General features: G+C 50.0%; 6 protein-coding genes across 6 annotated transcripts; 4 read left to right on the top strand and 2 right to left on the bottom strand.

Moving 5' to 3' along the window:
- Positions 1-184: 184 nt before the first annotated feature.
- On the top strand, positions 185-1,593 carry NCS54_01403400 (Oxidored-FMN domain-containing protein; the record flags this gene model as incomplete). Its single annotated transcript, XM_053159198.1, has 4 exons — positions 185-292; positions 360-828; positions 879-1,152; positions 1,203-1,593. 4 exons carry the CDS (start codon positions 185-187, stop codon positions 1,591-1,593), a joined length of 1,242 nt encoding a protein of 413 aa, XP_053015173.1.
- A 558-nt stretch (positions 1,594-2,151) lies between these two features.
- On the bottom strand, positions 2,152-3,665 carry NCS54_01403300 (FAD-binding-3 domain-containing protein; the record flags this gene model as incomplete). Its single annotated transcript, XM_053159197.1, has 2 exons — positions 2,152-3,516; positions 3,582-3,665. The coding sequence occupies 2 exons, from the start codon at positions 3,663-3,665 to the stop codon at positions 2,152-2,154; spliced, it is 1,449 nt and encodes a 482-aa protein (XP_053015172.1).
- A 613-nt stretch (positions 3,666-4,278) lies between these two features.
- On the top strand, positions 4,279-7,384 carry NCS54_01403200 (C2H2-type domain-containing protein; the record flags this gene model as incomplete). The annotated part of the gene is made up of 3 exons (XM_053159196.1): positions 4,279-4,546; positions 4,622-6,131; positions 6,184-7,384. 3 exons carry the CDS (start codon positions 4,279-4,281, stop codon positions 7,382-7,384), a joined length of 2,979 nt encoding a protein of 992 aa, XP_053015171.1.
- Positions 7,385-7,787: 403 nt separating this feature from the next.
- Positions 7,788-9,182, bottom strand: NCS54_01403100 (oxygenase subunit alpha; the record flags this gene model as incomplete). Its single annotated transcript, XM_053159195.1, has 4 exons — positions 7,788-7,991; positions 8,042-8,267; positions 8,320-8,503; positions 8,558-9,182. 4 exons carry the CDS (start codon positions 9,180-9,182, stop codon positions 7,788-7,790), a joined length of 1,239 nt encoding a protein of 412 aa, XP_053015170.1.
- Positions 9,183-11,516: 2,334 nt separating this feature from the next.
- On the top strand, positions 11,517-12,101 carry NCS54_01403000 (N-acetyltransferase domain-containing protein; the record flags this gene model as incomplete). The annotated part of the gene is made up of 2 exons (XM_053159194.1): positions 11,517-11,790; positions 11,908-12,101. 2 exons carry the CDS (start codon positions 11,517-11,519, stop codon positions 12,099-12,101), a joined length of 468 nt encoding a protein of 155 aa, XP_053015169.1.
- Positions 12,102-13,193: 1,092 nt separating this feature from the next.
- NCS54_01402900 (FA-desaturase domain-containing protein) lies at positions 13,194-14,669 on the top strand (the record flags this gene model as incomplete). The annotated part of the gene is made up of 3 exons (XM_053159193.1): positions 13,194-13,395; positions 13,466-14,298; positions 14,352-14,669. The coding sequence occupies 3 exons, from the start codon at positions 13,194-13,196 to the stop codon at positions 14,667-14,669; spliced, it is 1,353 nt and encodes a 450-aa protein (XP_053015168.1).
- Between the last annotated feature and the right edge of the window lie 1,188 nt (positions 14,670-15,857).

The raw sequence follows: 15,857 nt of genomic DNA, 5'->3' as shown, positions 1-15,857 counted from the left end.
GCAGACAGTGGGATACGTGTAGCGCCGCAAAACAATGTCCTGGGAGAAGATGTCTCATCTTCCTCAACAACTAGTATTTCTACCGTTGGCTGTAGCGACTTTTGACAAGCTCTGATAAAAGTGTTACTTCTTTCTCATTTTCCAGGGCATCAATATATCACGAGTTCCTCCACCTCTCTTCACAATGCCTGTTGCCATCACCCCCCCTCAGACACACGTCGCCCTCAAGGATAGTGTGCTGTTCACGCCCCTCAAGTTGGGACATTTGAGCCTGAAACATCGCATCATCCAGGTACGTTCTCATCGTGTTCACCCACCGACCCGTGCCACGGGAACAGCCACTTACAGGGGTCATATAGGCCCCCAACACGCGCATGCGATGTGATGCCGAGTCCCCCGGCGTCCACGTCCCTGGTCCCCGAGTCGTCAAGTACTACGGCGATCGTGCCACTGATGGCGGCCTGCAAATCACTGAGGCCACAGATATCTGCCTCAGAGCCAGTGGCTATGGCGGCGTCCCAGGCGTCTTTACCGAGTCGCAGCTCAAGGGATGGCGCAAGGTGACCGACGCCGTCCATGCCAAGGGTGGGTTCATCTTTACCCAGCTTTGGCACACTGGCCGAGCCTCCTCAAGTGGAATGCGAGGCGAGAGACCCATCTCTTCTGGAGAAATTCCCATGAATGGCAAGTATCTCGATGGCACTGAGTGCAAGGATGATCCCCCACGGGGCATGACGGTGGATGAGATCCACGAGATGACTGCCGAGTGGGCCGCCGCTGCCAAGAGGGCAGTGGATGTCGCTGGCTTTGATGGTGTTGAGATTCACGGTATGTCTACCGATATTCCCTTGGAATATCCTTTCTCACACACAGTTTAGGTGCCAATGGTTATCTATTGGAGCAGTTCTTGCATGACAACATCAACCAGCGCACTGATGAGTATGGTGGCTCTGTTGAGAACCGGTGCCGCTTTGTCTTGGAGGTGTTGACTGCTGTCTGTGACGCTATCGGTGCCGAGAAGGTCGGTATTCGTCTATCACCGTACAACTACTTCCAGGATACAAGAGACAGCAACCCCAACGAGCATTGGTCCTACCTTTGCAAGCGTATCGCGGACCTGCCCAAGGCCCGGCGACCCGCCTACGTTCATATGTAAGCAGTACGGGTATAATGTTCGAGAAACATGACTAAAAATTCTATAGGATTGAGCCTCGCTTCGATGAGGTGCTCAACGAGGAGCAAAAACTCGCCTCTCTCGCCAATGGCTCCACGACGGAAGTGGCAGAGAAGAGTAAGCGGGTTAACTCGCTCAACATCTTCAGCGAGATTCTCCAGCCTGCGGGAATACTGTTCTTGGCCTGCGGAAACTTCAACCGGGATAACGCAGTCCCGAAGCTCAAGGGGAAGGAAGCCGATATTGTGGCTATGGGAAGACACTACATCGCCAACCCTGACTTGGTTGAGCGACTCCGAAACGGATGGCCTCTCAACTCTTATGACCGATCTACCTTTTACGGAGCTGACCCTCCTGAGAAGGGATACAACGATTACCCTTTTTTTCACGAGACTCCCGAAGCTCAGGTCAAGGCATAGTGTTGGGAACTTGCCCATTGATCAAGGGGCAAACGAAGCTATAGAGGCATAGAAGCAGTGAATTGACCTCATTGTCGAATATAAAGAACTATTTACGCATTTTCCAAGTTTTTTTTTTTTTTGTTTCTCAAGTAGTAACAAGTGATCACACGAGTGTTAGAAGCCCTGAGACGTTGTATTATACACAGGTATATGGCGAGACCTCTGTTCGATTGACCCATGCTCGTTTGCGTCAAACTGGATAGGAGTCGAAATAAAATTGACTAGAAAGCGATCAATAACACTAATTGGAAGACTGGCACTTCGTGATGGTCTCCCCGCCATGGCACTGTTATCACCCTTGCTGTAAGTTATCCGGCACAACTTGCTGTGTGAGATGGTATAACGATTGGGTTGGCATTGACGTCAGTCTACAATTTTACAATCACTCTGTCCACAATTGCACACAAATAGGCGGAGAAAGACTCCTTGGAATCAGTGCTATAGGCATTAATCACCATTCAGTATACTACAATTGGGTCTAGATCGGGTATTTATGAGGGATTCTATTTATGTAATCTATAGGCTGGCCCGAACTGACTCTACACCTGAAGATGAACCTTCCACCTTGGAGAACTTGGCTTCAACATCCTTCCACATATCGTATGTCAGAAGCCACCTTCCAACACCGTTGTACCTCCAGGGGAAGGGGTCCTCGCCTGTCTCCTCTGACTTGGGCAGCACAGGATCCTCTCCACTCAGCCAGGCGTGGTCAAAGTCTCCAAATTGCTTGAAGCGCTCATCACGCTCCTGCTGCTCTGGCCCATCAGAGAGATGGTAGATCCACTGGTTGTATGTGCCTCGCTGGACGACCTTCTCTGTTCGCTCCCGCCGACAGGCCTCGTACACATCGAGGACCTTTCTCTTGGATTCTGGTGACTTGTCTGTGAGCCGGGCGAGACACAAACCCAGAACTCCGCCATCCTCGAGTGCCATTCCTGCCCCGCTAGCTAAGTATGGAAGCGTCGCATGAACGGCGTCTCCAAGCATGGTGAATGCTCCAGAAGGATCAGACCAAGTTGGGTCAAGGCCGGGACGGATACATAGACGCCACTTGAGGATGGAACCAACAGAGTCGCAGAGAGAAAGCATCTTGCCGATGCGAGGATCCCAGTCAGCAAAGTGCGCTCGCATCTCATCCATAGTCCCATGTAGTGTGTTTCCTTGCTCAAGCGGAATGTCATCTGGGACAAGCAAGACCATGTTGAACAGCTCGCCGCCCTTCAAGACGTAGTTGACTGCGTGCTTATCGGGCCCAACCCAGTAGTTGACCTGGGGGTTTTCCACGAAAGGACGTAGGTCTGGGTCTTTGAGCATCTCGGCAGTCGAAAGAAGAAGCCGGTATGCCAGATCACCGGTGAGTTGAGGCGGGTCTGTCTTGCCGAGGAACTGCTCTCGTAGTTTCGAGTTGATACCATCGGCTCCAACCACAAGGTCAGATACTATGGTGCGGCCGTCCGCTAGGTGGACAGTTGCTGTTGTGTCATCATCGGTAATGGCGTACTTCTCAACCGAGGCGCCGGTGAGGATCTTAACTCCCAACTCCTTGGAACGGTCGAGAAGGCAACCGTGTAGGGTAGCTCGGTGAAAATCTAGGAAAGGATAGTTGCCTGTGGCTGCTGCGTATCCATGGTAGTCCATCTCAGAGAGGTGGTTTCCCTTCCATCCGATAAAGTTGCACTTGCTTGGTCGGGTTGCGAACTTCAGGAGACGATCCTCAAGTCCCCATGAGAAAAGAACCCGACTGGCATTGGGAAGAACCTGGATGCCGGCACCGACTTCGCCGATCGACGGGGCAGCTTCCAAGACTGTAACATCATGACCAGCCAGGCGGACAGCGATAGCTGCTCCAAGTCCACCAAGGCCTGCACCGACTATGACAACCTAGAGTGTTATTAGCGACACTGAGCAAGGCGTTGTCGTTTTTGCGAAAGAGGGTCTAAACCTACGTGTAGCTTGCTTGAAGCATCGCGCTGCATAATTTCTTGAACAGTATAGTGAGGCATTGTGTTCTTGTGTGTTGTTCTGTTCATCGATGCTCAACTCAATGTTCATCCAAGTCGACACTGTGGTTTACCGTCACCAAAGATATATCCTCATAATAACGAGTCAGAGAGTCTCGAAGGACTGGATAACCCAACCAATGCCTCCAGCTCCGAATGTTATGGTTACTAGCCTTGAACCACCGCATGGTCATGCAGAGCTTTGGCCGAGCGCCCGAAGCCCGAAGCTTACTCCCACCCTGCTCGAAGCGAGCGAGAGCAAGAGTGGGGGAGGCAAAGATGACCGAGTTTAGATAGCAGAAGAGACCTGATTGGAAATGCCCTTGGCACAGTCATGCCATGGCAGCGTAGGGGGTACGAAGTACACGCAGATAACGCCTCGCAGCCAAAGATACGTCCCTCCTTCCCTATTGGCCGCGGGACACCATTTCCGGGTTCCCGGCCTGCTTCGGGATCAACCCGCCCCGTTTTTACCCCGCTTTCCCCCGCCTTCAGCTCCACATCGGTACCCACCACCGATAACCCTTCGTGCTCCTGCCTGACGAGCAAAATCGCAGATTAGGAGTGCCCTCTCCCACTTTTGTTCCCATTCTCTTGTGCTGTGTATGCTTTTACTCTCCATTTTGAGCCCACTCTACAGCCAATGCGCGGCATGGATGGAGCATTGACTTGTACTGAAGACAACCTTGGTAGTGGCAGGATGGCTTCTGAAAGTGCAGGCCCGGGCGGCCCTGTAATCCCTACTAGGGGTCGACAGCCCTCCACCGACAAGTCCTTTGTGTGTGAGCATCCTGGTTGTACCAAGCGCTTTACACGCGCTGAGCATTTACAGAGGCATGCTCTGAATCACCTACCTGGAGGTTCTGCATGTCCCAAGTGTCGTGCTCACTTCAAGCGTCCAGATCTGTTGAGTAAGTAGTAGAGCTTCAGGGCTCACAAGCGACACCCAATGTTCCTCGCCGCGGAATTGCTCATCATGACTTTAGAGCGTCATATGGACCGTCACGTCCAGAAGGATATTGAAGCCGGCGGTCCTGGTTGCGGAGTTCTCGATACTCGCAAGCGTTCATGGAAAGCCCCTGACGGTTCCGTTGTCGAAAAGAGACCCTGCTTTCGTCCAGAAACACAACAAATCCCATCACCCGAGTCTGAGCCTCCAGAGTCAAGTGGAGAGCAACAAGATCAACAGCAATCAGCGATAGAGTACTGGGGTCAGGACAGTGACCATCACGGAGACAACCCAGAACACCCAGACTGGCCACAACCTGGGGATCTTGGTTTGGAGGTACAGAATTGTGAGCCTCTGGGTCTCCAATCTGTGTCACAGCTCGACTATAGTTTCCAGGCATCCACACTGGCCGAGCAAGGTGACCACAACGGCCGGCTAAGCGAGTCTTGGGATGATGCTATAGATCCCAACCTTGACCCAAGCCTACTCTCTGGGGCTATGCTCGATGTTGCACAACTGGATTACGACCAAATCTTTCAGCCAGACACAGCCAGCTCGTTTAATATGCCGTACACTACGGCTTTAGACTACAACTGGCTATTTGACATGAAAGGAACCCAAACATCGCTCATTAACCTCCCCGACAAGCCATCTCAACTCGAACAAGCACCCAGCTTCCAAGAAGCTCTTTTCACCATATCACCCGAGTCCATGGATAGCTCTCAGCTTTGGCCCGAACGACGAGACTCACAACCGGCTTCTGAAGACCTCAACAATATGCAGCAACTCCCCTTGCCGTCAACCAACCAGTCCACCCACTCGGCATCCTCAGACCTTGTCCCAAGGACAGCCAAGAAACCTGTTAGGAGAGGAAGGAGGACTAGCACAGCGCTGGTCGGCCCTGTTGATGGTGGAGACCAGTCAACTCCCAACGACATCGACAGGCCATTCTCTCTCTTGTCAAGGAGGCCCGTCCTACCGCAGATTAACGAAACAGTTCGAAAGCGGCTCTTGCAGATCATCGAAGCAACCAACCCTTGCCTCCCAGAATCCCACCATCCTCTGTCGAATGAACCACTTCTATCAGTCAAATCTCTCCAGAACTATCTAGACCTTTACTTTACTCGATTCAACACCGCATACCCATTGATCCATTTGCCTACTTTTGACGCCAATACCGCGGAGCCTCTCTATCTACTATCAATCCTATTACTTGGGGCAACGTATTCGAACAAGGACGCTCATCAGTTGGCTGTCCGTATTCACGATGTCATGCGACCAAGCATCTTCGCTCATGCGGGCTTCTCTCCTCGCCCGGAACTCTGGACCCTACAGACCATTCTGTTGGTTGAGTGTTTTGGCAAGTCACGAGCGGGCCAGAAACAGCATGATATGAGCCACTTGTTCCATGGACTCCTCATCAACCTCATTCGACGATCTGACTGCCAGTTTGTACGGCCAACCGGCCCTCCCTCCGATGTTGTTGATCATGATCAAACACTGCGAGACGCCTGGAGGCGATGGTCGATTGCTGAACAAAAGAAACGGTAAGCATTGCTACTCCACTTGAACAACCGTTTCAGCTGACTCTGTTGTTAGCCTTGCTTTGCTTTGCTTCATGTGGGATACCCAACACGCTGTGCTATTCTGCCAGAGTCTTTGCATGTCTGCATTTGAACTCCGGGTTGAGCTACCTTGTAGCCAGCGAATGTGGGAGGCTGGAGATGCCATGGCTTGGGCTGCCGCTTGGCGATCCTCTCAGTCAAACCAAGGTCAATTCTTCTTACCAGCCTTGAAGTCATATATGACCCCTACTGTGCCACGGCCGCAGGGGCTGAGTGGCCTATCCCGCGTACTCCTCTTCCACGGACTCATGTCCATCGCCTGGGATATGCAAAGGCGTGACCAAACAGCCCTTGGAGTTGTATCAGGCGACAACCCAGGAGGACATTGGCGAAAGATCATTGGAGGTGCTTACGAGACTTGGAAATCCGACTTTGATGCCTACACCTTGGCTGTTATCGGTCGTTTGCCACGGTCTTCTGAGGACGAGTCACAACGCAGTGAGCACATAGCGTTTGCAACTGCTTACAACACCCTCTATCACTCGGCACAAGCACTGTTGAACATGGAGTTCCTTGATGTGCAGATCTACGCAGGAGCTCGAAACATCCTCGGGCGGCCAGTGCAACAGAAGGACTATCGCCGATCAGCCAGGAATGTCAAGCAGTGGGCATCTGCGGCGAAGCGAGAACCACCTCAGGATTCAGGGCAGACGCAAGCCGCAAAGGATGCACTAGTAAAGCAAAACCTTGAACAACCAACGACCTGGGGCAGGAATTCAGCCAACACTGCCGCATGGCACGCAGGACGCATGTTGCGCGACGGCACAAAGATCCTCACTGGCTCAGACGCCATGAGTCTCTTCCACGTCCCTTGGTGTTTATATCTGGCCACCTTGACATGCTGGGCGTTTCATCACGCGGGCCCTCTTCGCGGACGGAGCATCGCGCCTGGTGATGAAATGGCCGATGAGAGCAGCGACGAGACCGACGAGATGGTGTGGGATCCTCGGGGTGAGATGGAGGCACTCGTGACCAGCATGGCAGAGATGGGTCAGCGAGACAGTACATCAGGGATCAGTCAAAGAAGGCAGACAAACGGTCTAGTGTGGTCGATGGCCGAGATATTGACAAAGGTGAGGTGGGAGATCGTGCAGACTGGTGTCAAGGTGTTACGTGGATTGGTACCTCAACGGTTGATCAATCAATATGATGATCCGCTTGGGGACGGCTTTTGATGAGGAACGCTTCATGACGACAAGTAGATGAATCTAACGAGAACTGATGTATGGACTTTTGATGTTTATGGCGTGAACAAAGACTAGAACATGAGACTGTCTAACGTGAAAGGTAATGGTCGATGAGCGAAAGGATCTTTGGAAGTCTCTAAGGAGCCAAGCTCTCCGTACCACTTCATACATGCAATCTAATGAGGGAAACCCGTGTCTTTCGAGGGATGTCCCCTCTTCTTCTTTCCTGTTGGTTTCTTCTTAGTACTTATATAGCCTCATTGCACCCGTCAGTCTCCCAAAACACGCTAAGAGTAAAGCCTTGTGAACATCGAGTTTGTCTCAAATCTAGCTTGTTTTCCCATACAGTCTAACGTACATTTTCTCATTCACTGGTAGCCTCTTCTCTCCATTACCATGCCAGTTCTGACCTCGCCGCACAGCTTTCTCTTTCCAGTTCTGAACACAACATCTCTTCCTCCTGAAGCTTGCTTGTCATCATGTCTCCAACGACCTTGGGCATCGCAGGCCATATTTGCTGCCCGTTTTGTGCCACTTCCTTTCTCCTGTGTTCCATGACCTCTTCTCTGACCGTGTTTTGGAAGTAAATCGGGCCCTGATGTCAAGTCAAAAAATGTTTTGGGAACTCCAAATGTGGATGTCTACCTTTTCCTTTTCAGGATGCAACTCGCCGTTGAGAAAGACACCAGCGTTCAGATTTCTCTGTGTTCCATTGCACAGGTCCTTGTCTTCGGTAAGGACCTGCTTGTAGAATGCCATGATGGAGGCAAACTCCTCATCGTTTGCTGAATGGTGACGATACACTTCATTCTCGATCTTTGTCTTGGTCTCGCTGATGGGGATCATGCGTTGGATGTAGAAGAAGTTGATGCTGTTTCTCGCATTAGTGTTGCTACCCCAATACCACGTGCGTGGAAACATACGTGACTGTCACTGAGGTTGACGGGAAGAAGAAGGTGATAGAGCGTTTGAACTCATCCGTCCCATCGTCTTCCTTCTTATTAATGATGGTATGCTCCAAACAGCTGCCATTAGGCTCAACCTTGTATTTGGTGAGGTCCGAAACTCCAGCAATCAGAGGATGACTTGTCGGGCAGTGATAACACTCTAAACCATTGTTAGTATTCCATATTTCTTGATGTGGTTCTTCGCTATCCATACCGTTGTAGTTCTCCATGACTCCTTTCCAGTTCGAATCAAGATCCATCTCCCACACATGATCAAAGCTGTAGCCACCGTCAAAGTCGTAGCTGGTCATCCTGGCGCTCTCATCAACCCCAGGGAACTGCTTCTCCCAGGGCTCCTCTGGTGTTCCGGCTTGCAAGTTGACCCAGATGAAGCCTGTTTTGTCGACATGTACATTGATGGGCAACAGGCCGTGTTGGCTCTTGTCGAAGTCAGGTACGGTATCGAACCTTGGTGCCTTTGCAAGATTCCCTTTGAACCCGTAAGACCAACCGTGGTACTTGCAGCTCAGAATTCTAGCCTTCCCTGATTCATTCTGCACAATGGGATAGGCACGGTGTCGGCAAGCGTTGTGAAAGCCGTTGATATTGCCGTCCCGGTCTCGAATGAGGAAAAATGGAAACTCGGCGTAGGTGAAAGAGAGGTAGTCGCCGTCCTCCTTGAACCTCAGCATGTGGGTGAGGAGGATCCATTTCTTGGAGAAGATGGCGCGACGTTCCAGCTGGTAGATTTCTGGAGATCGATACCAAGAAGCCGGAAGCCCACGAACTGGGGCTGTCTTGGAGACTTTGTCGGAGGAGAGACCGAGAAACTTCCACATGGTGATGATCCTTGCGGTTGGGTTCTGGTGTTGTGGCAGGGGGTTGACAAGAGATCTGACTTGCAAAACAGAAGCTGATTGATAGCTGAAGTTTGCACTGAAACCGCGGGAATAGGACTATCTTCTGAATTGCTCTTTGTTATACTCAAAGGTTGTGATATCCTATCTGCCAGATTCGGCCTGATACCCCTCCTGCGATAACCTGCCTTAGCGTAAGAGCCGCTTCGAGTGAGGCATCGTTATCTTCACACTAGGCAAGCTGATCCGTGAGAGCCGAGGGTTTCCGTTGACCCCACACCCCTCTCCATACTGATAATGCTGGTGAGGTTAGCCAGAGATTCCAGAGAGCATCGAAAGTGGGGGTGGAGGTGCAACCTCTCCCAGATCCATGAGTCTTTGATAGGACAAGTTAGGCTATTTTTCCTGATCAAGGTTGAATTGTTTTATCGACCCCTCTTGTTCGGTTGCAGCTACCCCGCGTCTTGGCACTGTCGTGTCATTGTTTGCAGAGTGTTTCGTGGTGTTTGCTGACAGATCCGGAGTCGTCCATTTCTGTTCATCCGATGTCTGTCGTACTTGCTGTGACCGGACGATAGGCGATTTGGCAATTCAGATATCGAAATACCGTTTACAGAATCTCTATTGACATGGGTGATGTCCCAATAACGCTGCCGAAGGGAGTGGAATTGGCAATACATCGATGCTCAGACAGGAGTCGCTAGGATCGTTGAAAGCCATGTAAAACATGATACGAACTTGATATAGAATAGAAGAAACGCTAATAATTGCACCGGACTTCAAAGAACCACGTTCTATGAGTGTGGTTCTGGGAGCTTAAGCCCAGAGGGTGTAGGACTAGCAGGCCTTGGCTGCAGGGTCAGTCAAGAAATCCGGGGAAGGGAACTTATTGATTATGATAGCCAATGAATTTGAGGCGTACAGGGTAGTCTGAAGATCTTGGAAGAGTTGTAAACTCGCCTGTGAGGTTAGGAGAGGTTCCGGTGTGGGATCTTGGACGGAATCCTTGGGTGAATGGTCTTCTGGCTCAGTTATCCCATCAAGGCCGGGCTTCAATTATAATAAAGAACACATTGTCAACGCATCATAGTATCATATCCCAATGCTAACATAGTGGCCTTTTCTGTAGTCTTCTAGCTGACTGCAGTAGAAGACTCGCTTGGGTGAGCATTAACTAGCAAGATCATGCTGATGCTATACTGACACGTGGTGAATATTATTCTTTGCTATATCCATCATCCGTAGTGGTCTTGCAGCAATGAATTCTCTACCGCCACGTTGGCTGGGGTGTTCCTCAAGGTGAGGGTTCTGGCAACTCGCTGCCTACATTATCTCAATTATTTTCCAAATCGTGTCATCTTCATAGGATCTTTAAGGGATGTAATCATGATCATAGAACAGTTAGAAAGAAAGCAGTTCTATTGAAACGCGTACATGAGTGGTTAAGATGGTTTCATGCATCAGGAGGTTTTAACCCATCGAAGTGAGGCTTGACGGAATCGACATATGATAGGAATTTCGGCACGTGTAAGAAGTAGATATTTTCGCGAGACATTTTAAGGAATATATGGAACGTACAGATACTTTGAAATGGTTGTTTCAGTAATTTGCAGCCTCCCCGTGGATAAATGTCGATGCATTGTAGTATGCCCAGCCCAATTGTCAGTGTCACCCATTTGGCTTCCTATTTGCCTTCAATCCATCCTCGAAAAACAAAACACCTTTGGCTTTTTTCTATGCGAGCACTGTGTACACTCACTGACGAGATGGTTATGACTCATAATTGCTGTCAGAAGTACACTCGAGATTCCCTCACAAATAGGTGTTTGTAGGAATGCACCAAATACAACCGAAGAAAGATGCAAGGTGTCTTGCTTCTATGGAATTTAACTGAGAAATATGAAATTTTGTCGTGTTTCATCTTCATTCTCATGGACAAACGCATGTTCGGCAAATAGGCAACGAACGACATGTAACGTATCGAAAGACCATATCAACCCCAACGCTTCGCGGTGCTTCAAGGAAGAACCCTCTCTATCCTTCAGTCATAGGGACATCTCATTGTTCTCTCGCAATTTCATCATCCAATTTGCCTCACCCAGTTGCTTGAGGTCGACAATTGGCTGCCGTGGAGACAAAAATGGGCCACATTAGCCACGAGTCAAGTTAGACCGGACTGGAACACGTAGTCACTTTCCAACAGGACGACTGACTCATCCTCGTATTTTCGTATGGGGTCTGGAATGCGTTCTATCGTTAGTCAGTTCAACTTCTCTCCCTACCAACCTCGCCCTGGCAATTACATCTCCGCCAGCAATGGCTTCAAGCGCCCAATACCAGATCAATGAGCCAACTAGTGCCGACTTTGACGAATGGTCTGCCATGTTTCGGGCGTATATCGACTTTTACCAGGCTACCATTGAGGAAGAGCAATACAAACGAACCTTTGATCGCATCCTTAACAAGGAGAATGATCTCCAAGCCCTGGTCTTAAGGAGGACTCTTGATGGGAAAGAATCGATAGTGGGCATTGCCCATTTCTTCCCCGAGCAAACGCCGTGGAGCGAGAAACAAATCTTGATGCTTAATGGTAAGCTTGTCCAACTCCAATCTGAGGTTCAAGGATATGAGTTATACGTTACAATACCCACGTCCTAGCTACTCTAGTTATTAGAGAGTGATGACTCTAATACTAATCTCGAACCAGATCTGTTTGTTGATCCATCCGTTCGTGGCCAGGGCCAAGGACGCAAGCTCATTGAGGCCGTCGCTGAGATTGCCAAGAAGATGGGTTGCTTGCGCCTGCAATGGCTCACGAAGCATGATAATACCAGAGCCCGCAGCCTATACGACACGTTGGCCCAGACCTCGTTCGTGCAGTATCGAATGAGCTTGGATTAATGGAAGTGGAATTTCAAAGCAGCTAAGGCCTTTTGGCTAGAGTTCTCTCTCCCTTGGAAACAGCTATCTGTTTTAAGAGGTGTCGTTCAAGCATCTCAATCATCCAATTTATCCCAACGACACGGATATGGGTTTAAAGAATAAACCAGTACTCGGCAGTGAGGCTTCATCATGTGCGTGATGATGCTTTCACCTAAACTGTGACTGATGAACATAGCTCTCGTTGATATACGAAATTAGTCGCCTTTCTACAGTCATGCAGATGGAAACCATCTATGCGTTGAAACTTGAAAACTCGAGAAGCCTTACGCAAATTCACCGCCCTCAACCTATTTCCGAGAGCGAGCCGAGGCGGGTTCGGGAATACGTTTATGCACAACCTGGCCTCAATCTCTTCGTTGTGTCCATTGATCCGTGATTACACGAACACGTGGTTAAAAGGCTGTTTGGGGATAATGGGGAAACACGGCTGGTGATGATGCAACTTGTTGTGCTAATGGGACGATCAAGACGGAGCATTCCGATAATCTGAGGATGCATAACTCGACTTTGGCTTGGACTAAAAAGACGAATCACAAGCGGGCATAAAAAAGGTGCGCTTCGGCAATACCCACGCACGAATCATGAACAGCGAGGCTTTCCGTGTCGCTTAGCGGTGTGTACCGTGCCGCCTCGGCTATGCTATGGCTAGACGGGCTGAAATGCCTCAGTCCTCTCTGCATGCATTCAAAGGATGGACAAGAAGGCAAACAATTCTGCGGTGTGAGTCTTGAGCGTCCATCATAGGCTCAACCGATGCCAGAGAGCTGGGATGTTGGACCCTTGTCCCACTAGAGCTCCGCCCAAAGCGGAGTCGCTTCAGCGCTGAAAACAGAATGGTTAAGGGGGTTGAATTTGCTAGCTCATTTCATTTTTTTTTCTCCGACTTGGACCCTTTACGTTGCTGCCAAGGAGTTGCTCAAACTCTCAGCCGCTCTCGTCCTTGAAGCTCGTTCCCTCCCTTCTCATACGACTGTGATGCCATGAGCTCAGCGTTGGCACGTCTACACTAACTACACCCCGCTGTCAGCTGCTCACAGACCACTGCCCGCCATGGACAAGTACATTGTTTTCGACAGGCAGCTCACCAAGGCGGACCATGTGGTGCTGCAGAGCCTCACTGAGGACTTGAGGGAGCACACACGGAAAGAAGGCGGAGATGGTGCTGCCAAGGCCAATGGCAAGACACCGGATGCATCAACTCCCGATGTCGACGCCAAGGCATCAAATGACGGCACATCACCAAACCAGCATGGTGCGTACGCTCTGTCGATCCCCTCCATCACCCACATGTAGCCATTGACAAGTGATTGACCCCCTATCAGCCAACCAGCTCTCATACGAAGAAGCTGTGCGTCACCTTCAGGCATTGAATGACCCCAATGATGCCCATTTTGAGCCGACCATCATGAACAATCTGGATTTTGACCAGATCAAGCTGCCTCCTGTTCTCGACAAGCTTCTTCTACGTCCTTACATCCGCATTGCGCGCTCCCTCGTCCGCGTGGAGACGGATGTCATCATGTTAACACATCTTCTGCTTTACGTCTTCACTTCCATTCCCAGCGCTGTTTATCTCTTCTACAGCTTCACTTGGATTCATGGCGTCTTGCATTTTCTCATGCAGTTCTCCTACATGGGGACCTACACCCTCATGATGCACCAGCATATCCATATGCGCGGCATCCTACACAGGCGTCTTGCCCTTTTTGATCACATTTTCCCATACATCCTCGATCCTCTTATGGGCCATACGTGGAACTCATACTTTTACCATCACGTCAAGCACCACCACATTGAAGGCAACGGACCCAATGACCTGTCTTCAACAATCCGATACCAGAGGGACAGCCTTCTTCACTTCTTGCATTATACAGGAAGATTCTTCTTCTTCATCTGGGCTGAGCTCCCCTACTATTTCATTCGCAAGGGCAGGACTTCATTGGCATTCAAGGCGGCGTTCTGGGAACTCTCGACCTATACTTCGCTATACACGCTCTATCGCATCAACCCTCGAGCCACTGTCTTTGTTTTCCTCATCCCCCTGTTTCTTCTTCGACTTGGTCTGATGGCTGGCAACTGGGGACAGCATGCATTTGTCGATGCAGATGAGCCAGATTCTGATTACCGATCAAGTATCACTCTCATCGATGTTGCTGTGAGTTTCTTTTCACCTGTCGGCTTATGATCTCCATGCTAATCTTTCTATAGAGCAACCGACATTGCTTCAACGACGGGTATCACACCTCTCACCACCTCAACCCTATGCGCCACTGGCGTGAACACCCGGTCTCCTTCTTGAAAACCAAGCACATCTACGCCTCTCAGCAAGCCCTGGTCTTTCACGATATCGATTATCTCATGGTCACCGTGAGGCTACTGATGAAGGATTATAAGCGGCTGGCGGAGTGCTTGGTTCCTATTGGTAGCCAAATGTCATTGAACATGGATGAGCGTGTCAAGCTTCTGCAGAGACATACTCGCAGATTCTCCGAGGAAGAGATCGAGCAGAAGTTCAAGACGCCATAGTTTTGCAACGGTGTGGGTAGGTTCAGCTGCACTTGCTAAGTCTAAGCATTCTGGCAATGATTCATTCAATACCTGTTCATACAACATGAAGCCTTCCAACCGCAGGGCATTCTTCTGGATGTCAAACAAGGGACAGATTGGGGGGGATAGAAGCATAGGAAAGAAGGTACATCAGTCTATAGTGCAAGGCTAAATCGCCTTCATACATACTTTTTGTAATAACTGCATTAAACATAGCATTCCATGACTTTCAAGCCCTCGCACAGCATGCCTGAATGGGAAGCTCTCTGCAAGTTATGTTGGCGTATTTGCTTGCCTGACTTTCGACAAGGGAGCAGACACCGTTGTCACAGACAAGGGATATCCGCCGAACGAGCGGGATCTTGTCCTAGAAGACAACTATATGGAGTACCCACTTGATGAGAGAAGGAAAGAGAAGGATAAATAGCGCTGGATCTATTCTACACGGTTCTCGGATCAATAAGCTTACCCATGAAACATAGCCATACCAATCTGGTAATATGGTTCAAGTCACTTCTCTTCTCATACAGGAGCACAGCTTTATACACAAGATTGTCATGAAGCCAAACTCCGTAGAATACAAGAGCCCAACCCGTTGTGGTGAGGACACACACACAGGGCTTCCACACATCCCCCGCCATTGGCATTGCCCCCTTTAACCCAATAGCCATCCCTGTCAACTCCATCTTCTGGCCAGAACTGCTTGCTCACGGGCTTCTGTAACCACGTGTCCGTCCACGGTTACTTAATTCTATGCTCTGCCACAGTGCTCGTAATAGGAACTCTGAGGTGGTGCAATTTTTCGCTTTGAGTGACAAAGGTGTCCAAGGCAATGAGTAGAGAGTGACAGTCTAGAAAGTCTGGATGGCCGATGTTCATCTTGAAGGCGAGATAAAGACGGAATGTGTTCGGAAACGCAGACGTAGGAATGGACAGAGTAGTCTCCAAAGCATCTAGCTGGGGTAAATATGTTTCGTTCCGCTCCTCTTCCAACTCTAGAGGCAATACGATCTCCAGTGATGAAATACTGGCAAGCCTAGCGGGGAGCAACAGCTGCGGTAAACGACCCAAAAATTCCTGGGTCAAGATGTGGAAAGTGTTTGTCCCATAGAGCACCGCAATGCCCTCGGCGTATCTATCACCCAGACCAGTCAGCAAGAATTCCGA

This window comes from Fusarium falciforme, chromosome 12, assembly GCF_026873545.1.
Source record: "Fusarium falciforme chromosome 12, complete sequence".
NCBI lineage: Eukaryota > Fungi > Ascomycota > Sordariomycetes > Hypocreales > Nectriaceae > Fusarium > Fusarium falciforme.
The sequence above is the reverse complement of the archived record's forward strand: the minus strand, read 5'-3'. Positions and strand labels throughout refer to the sequence as shown.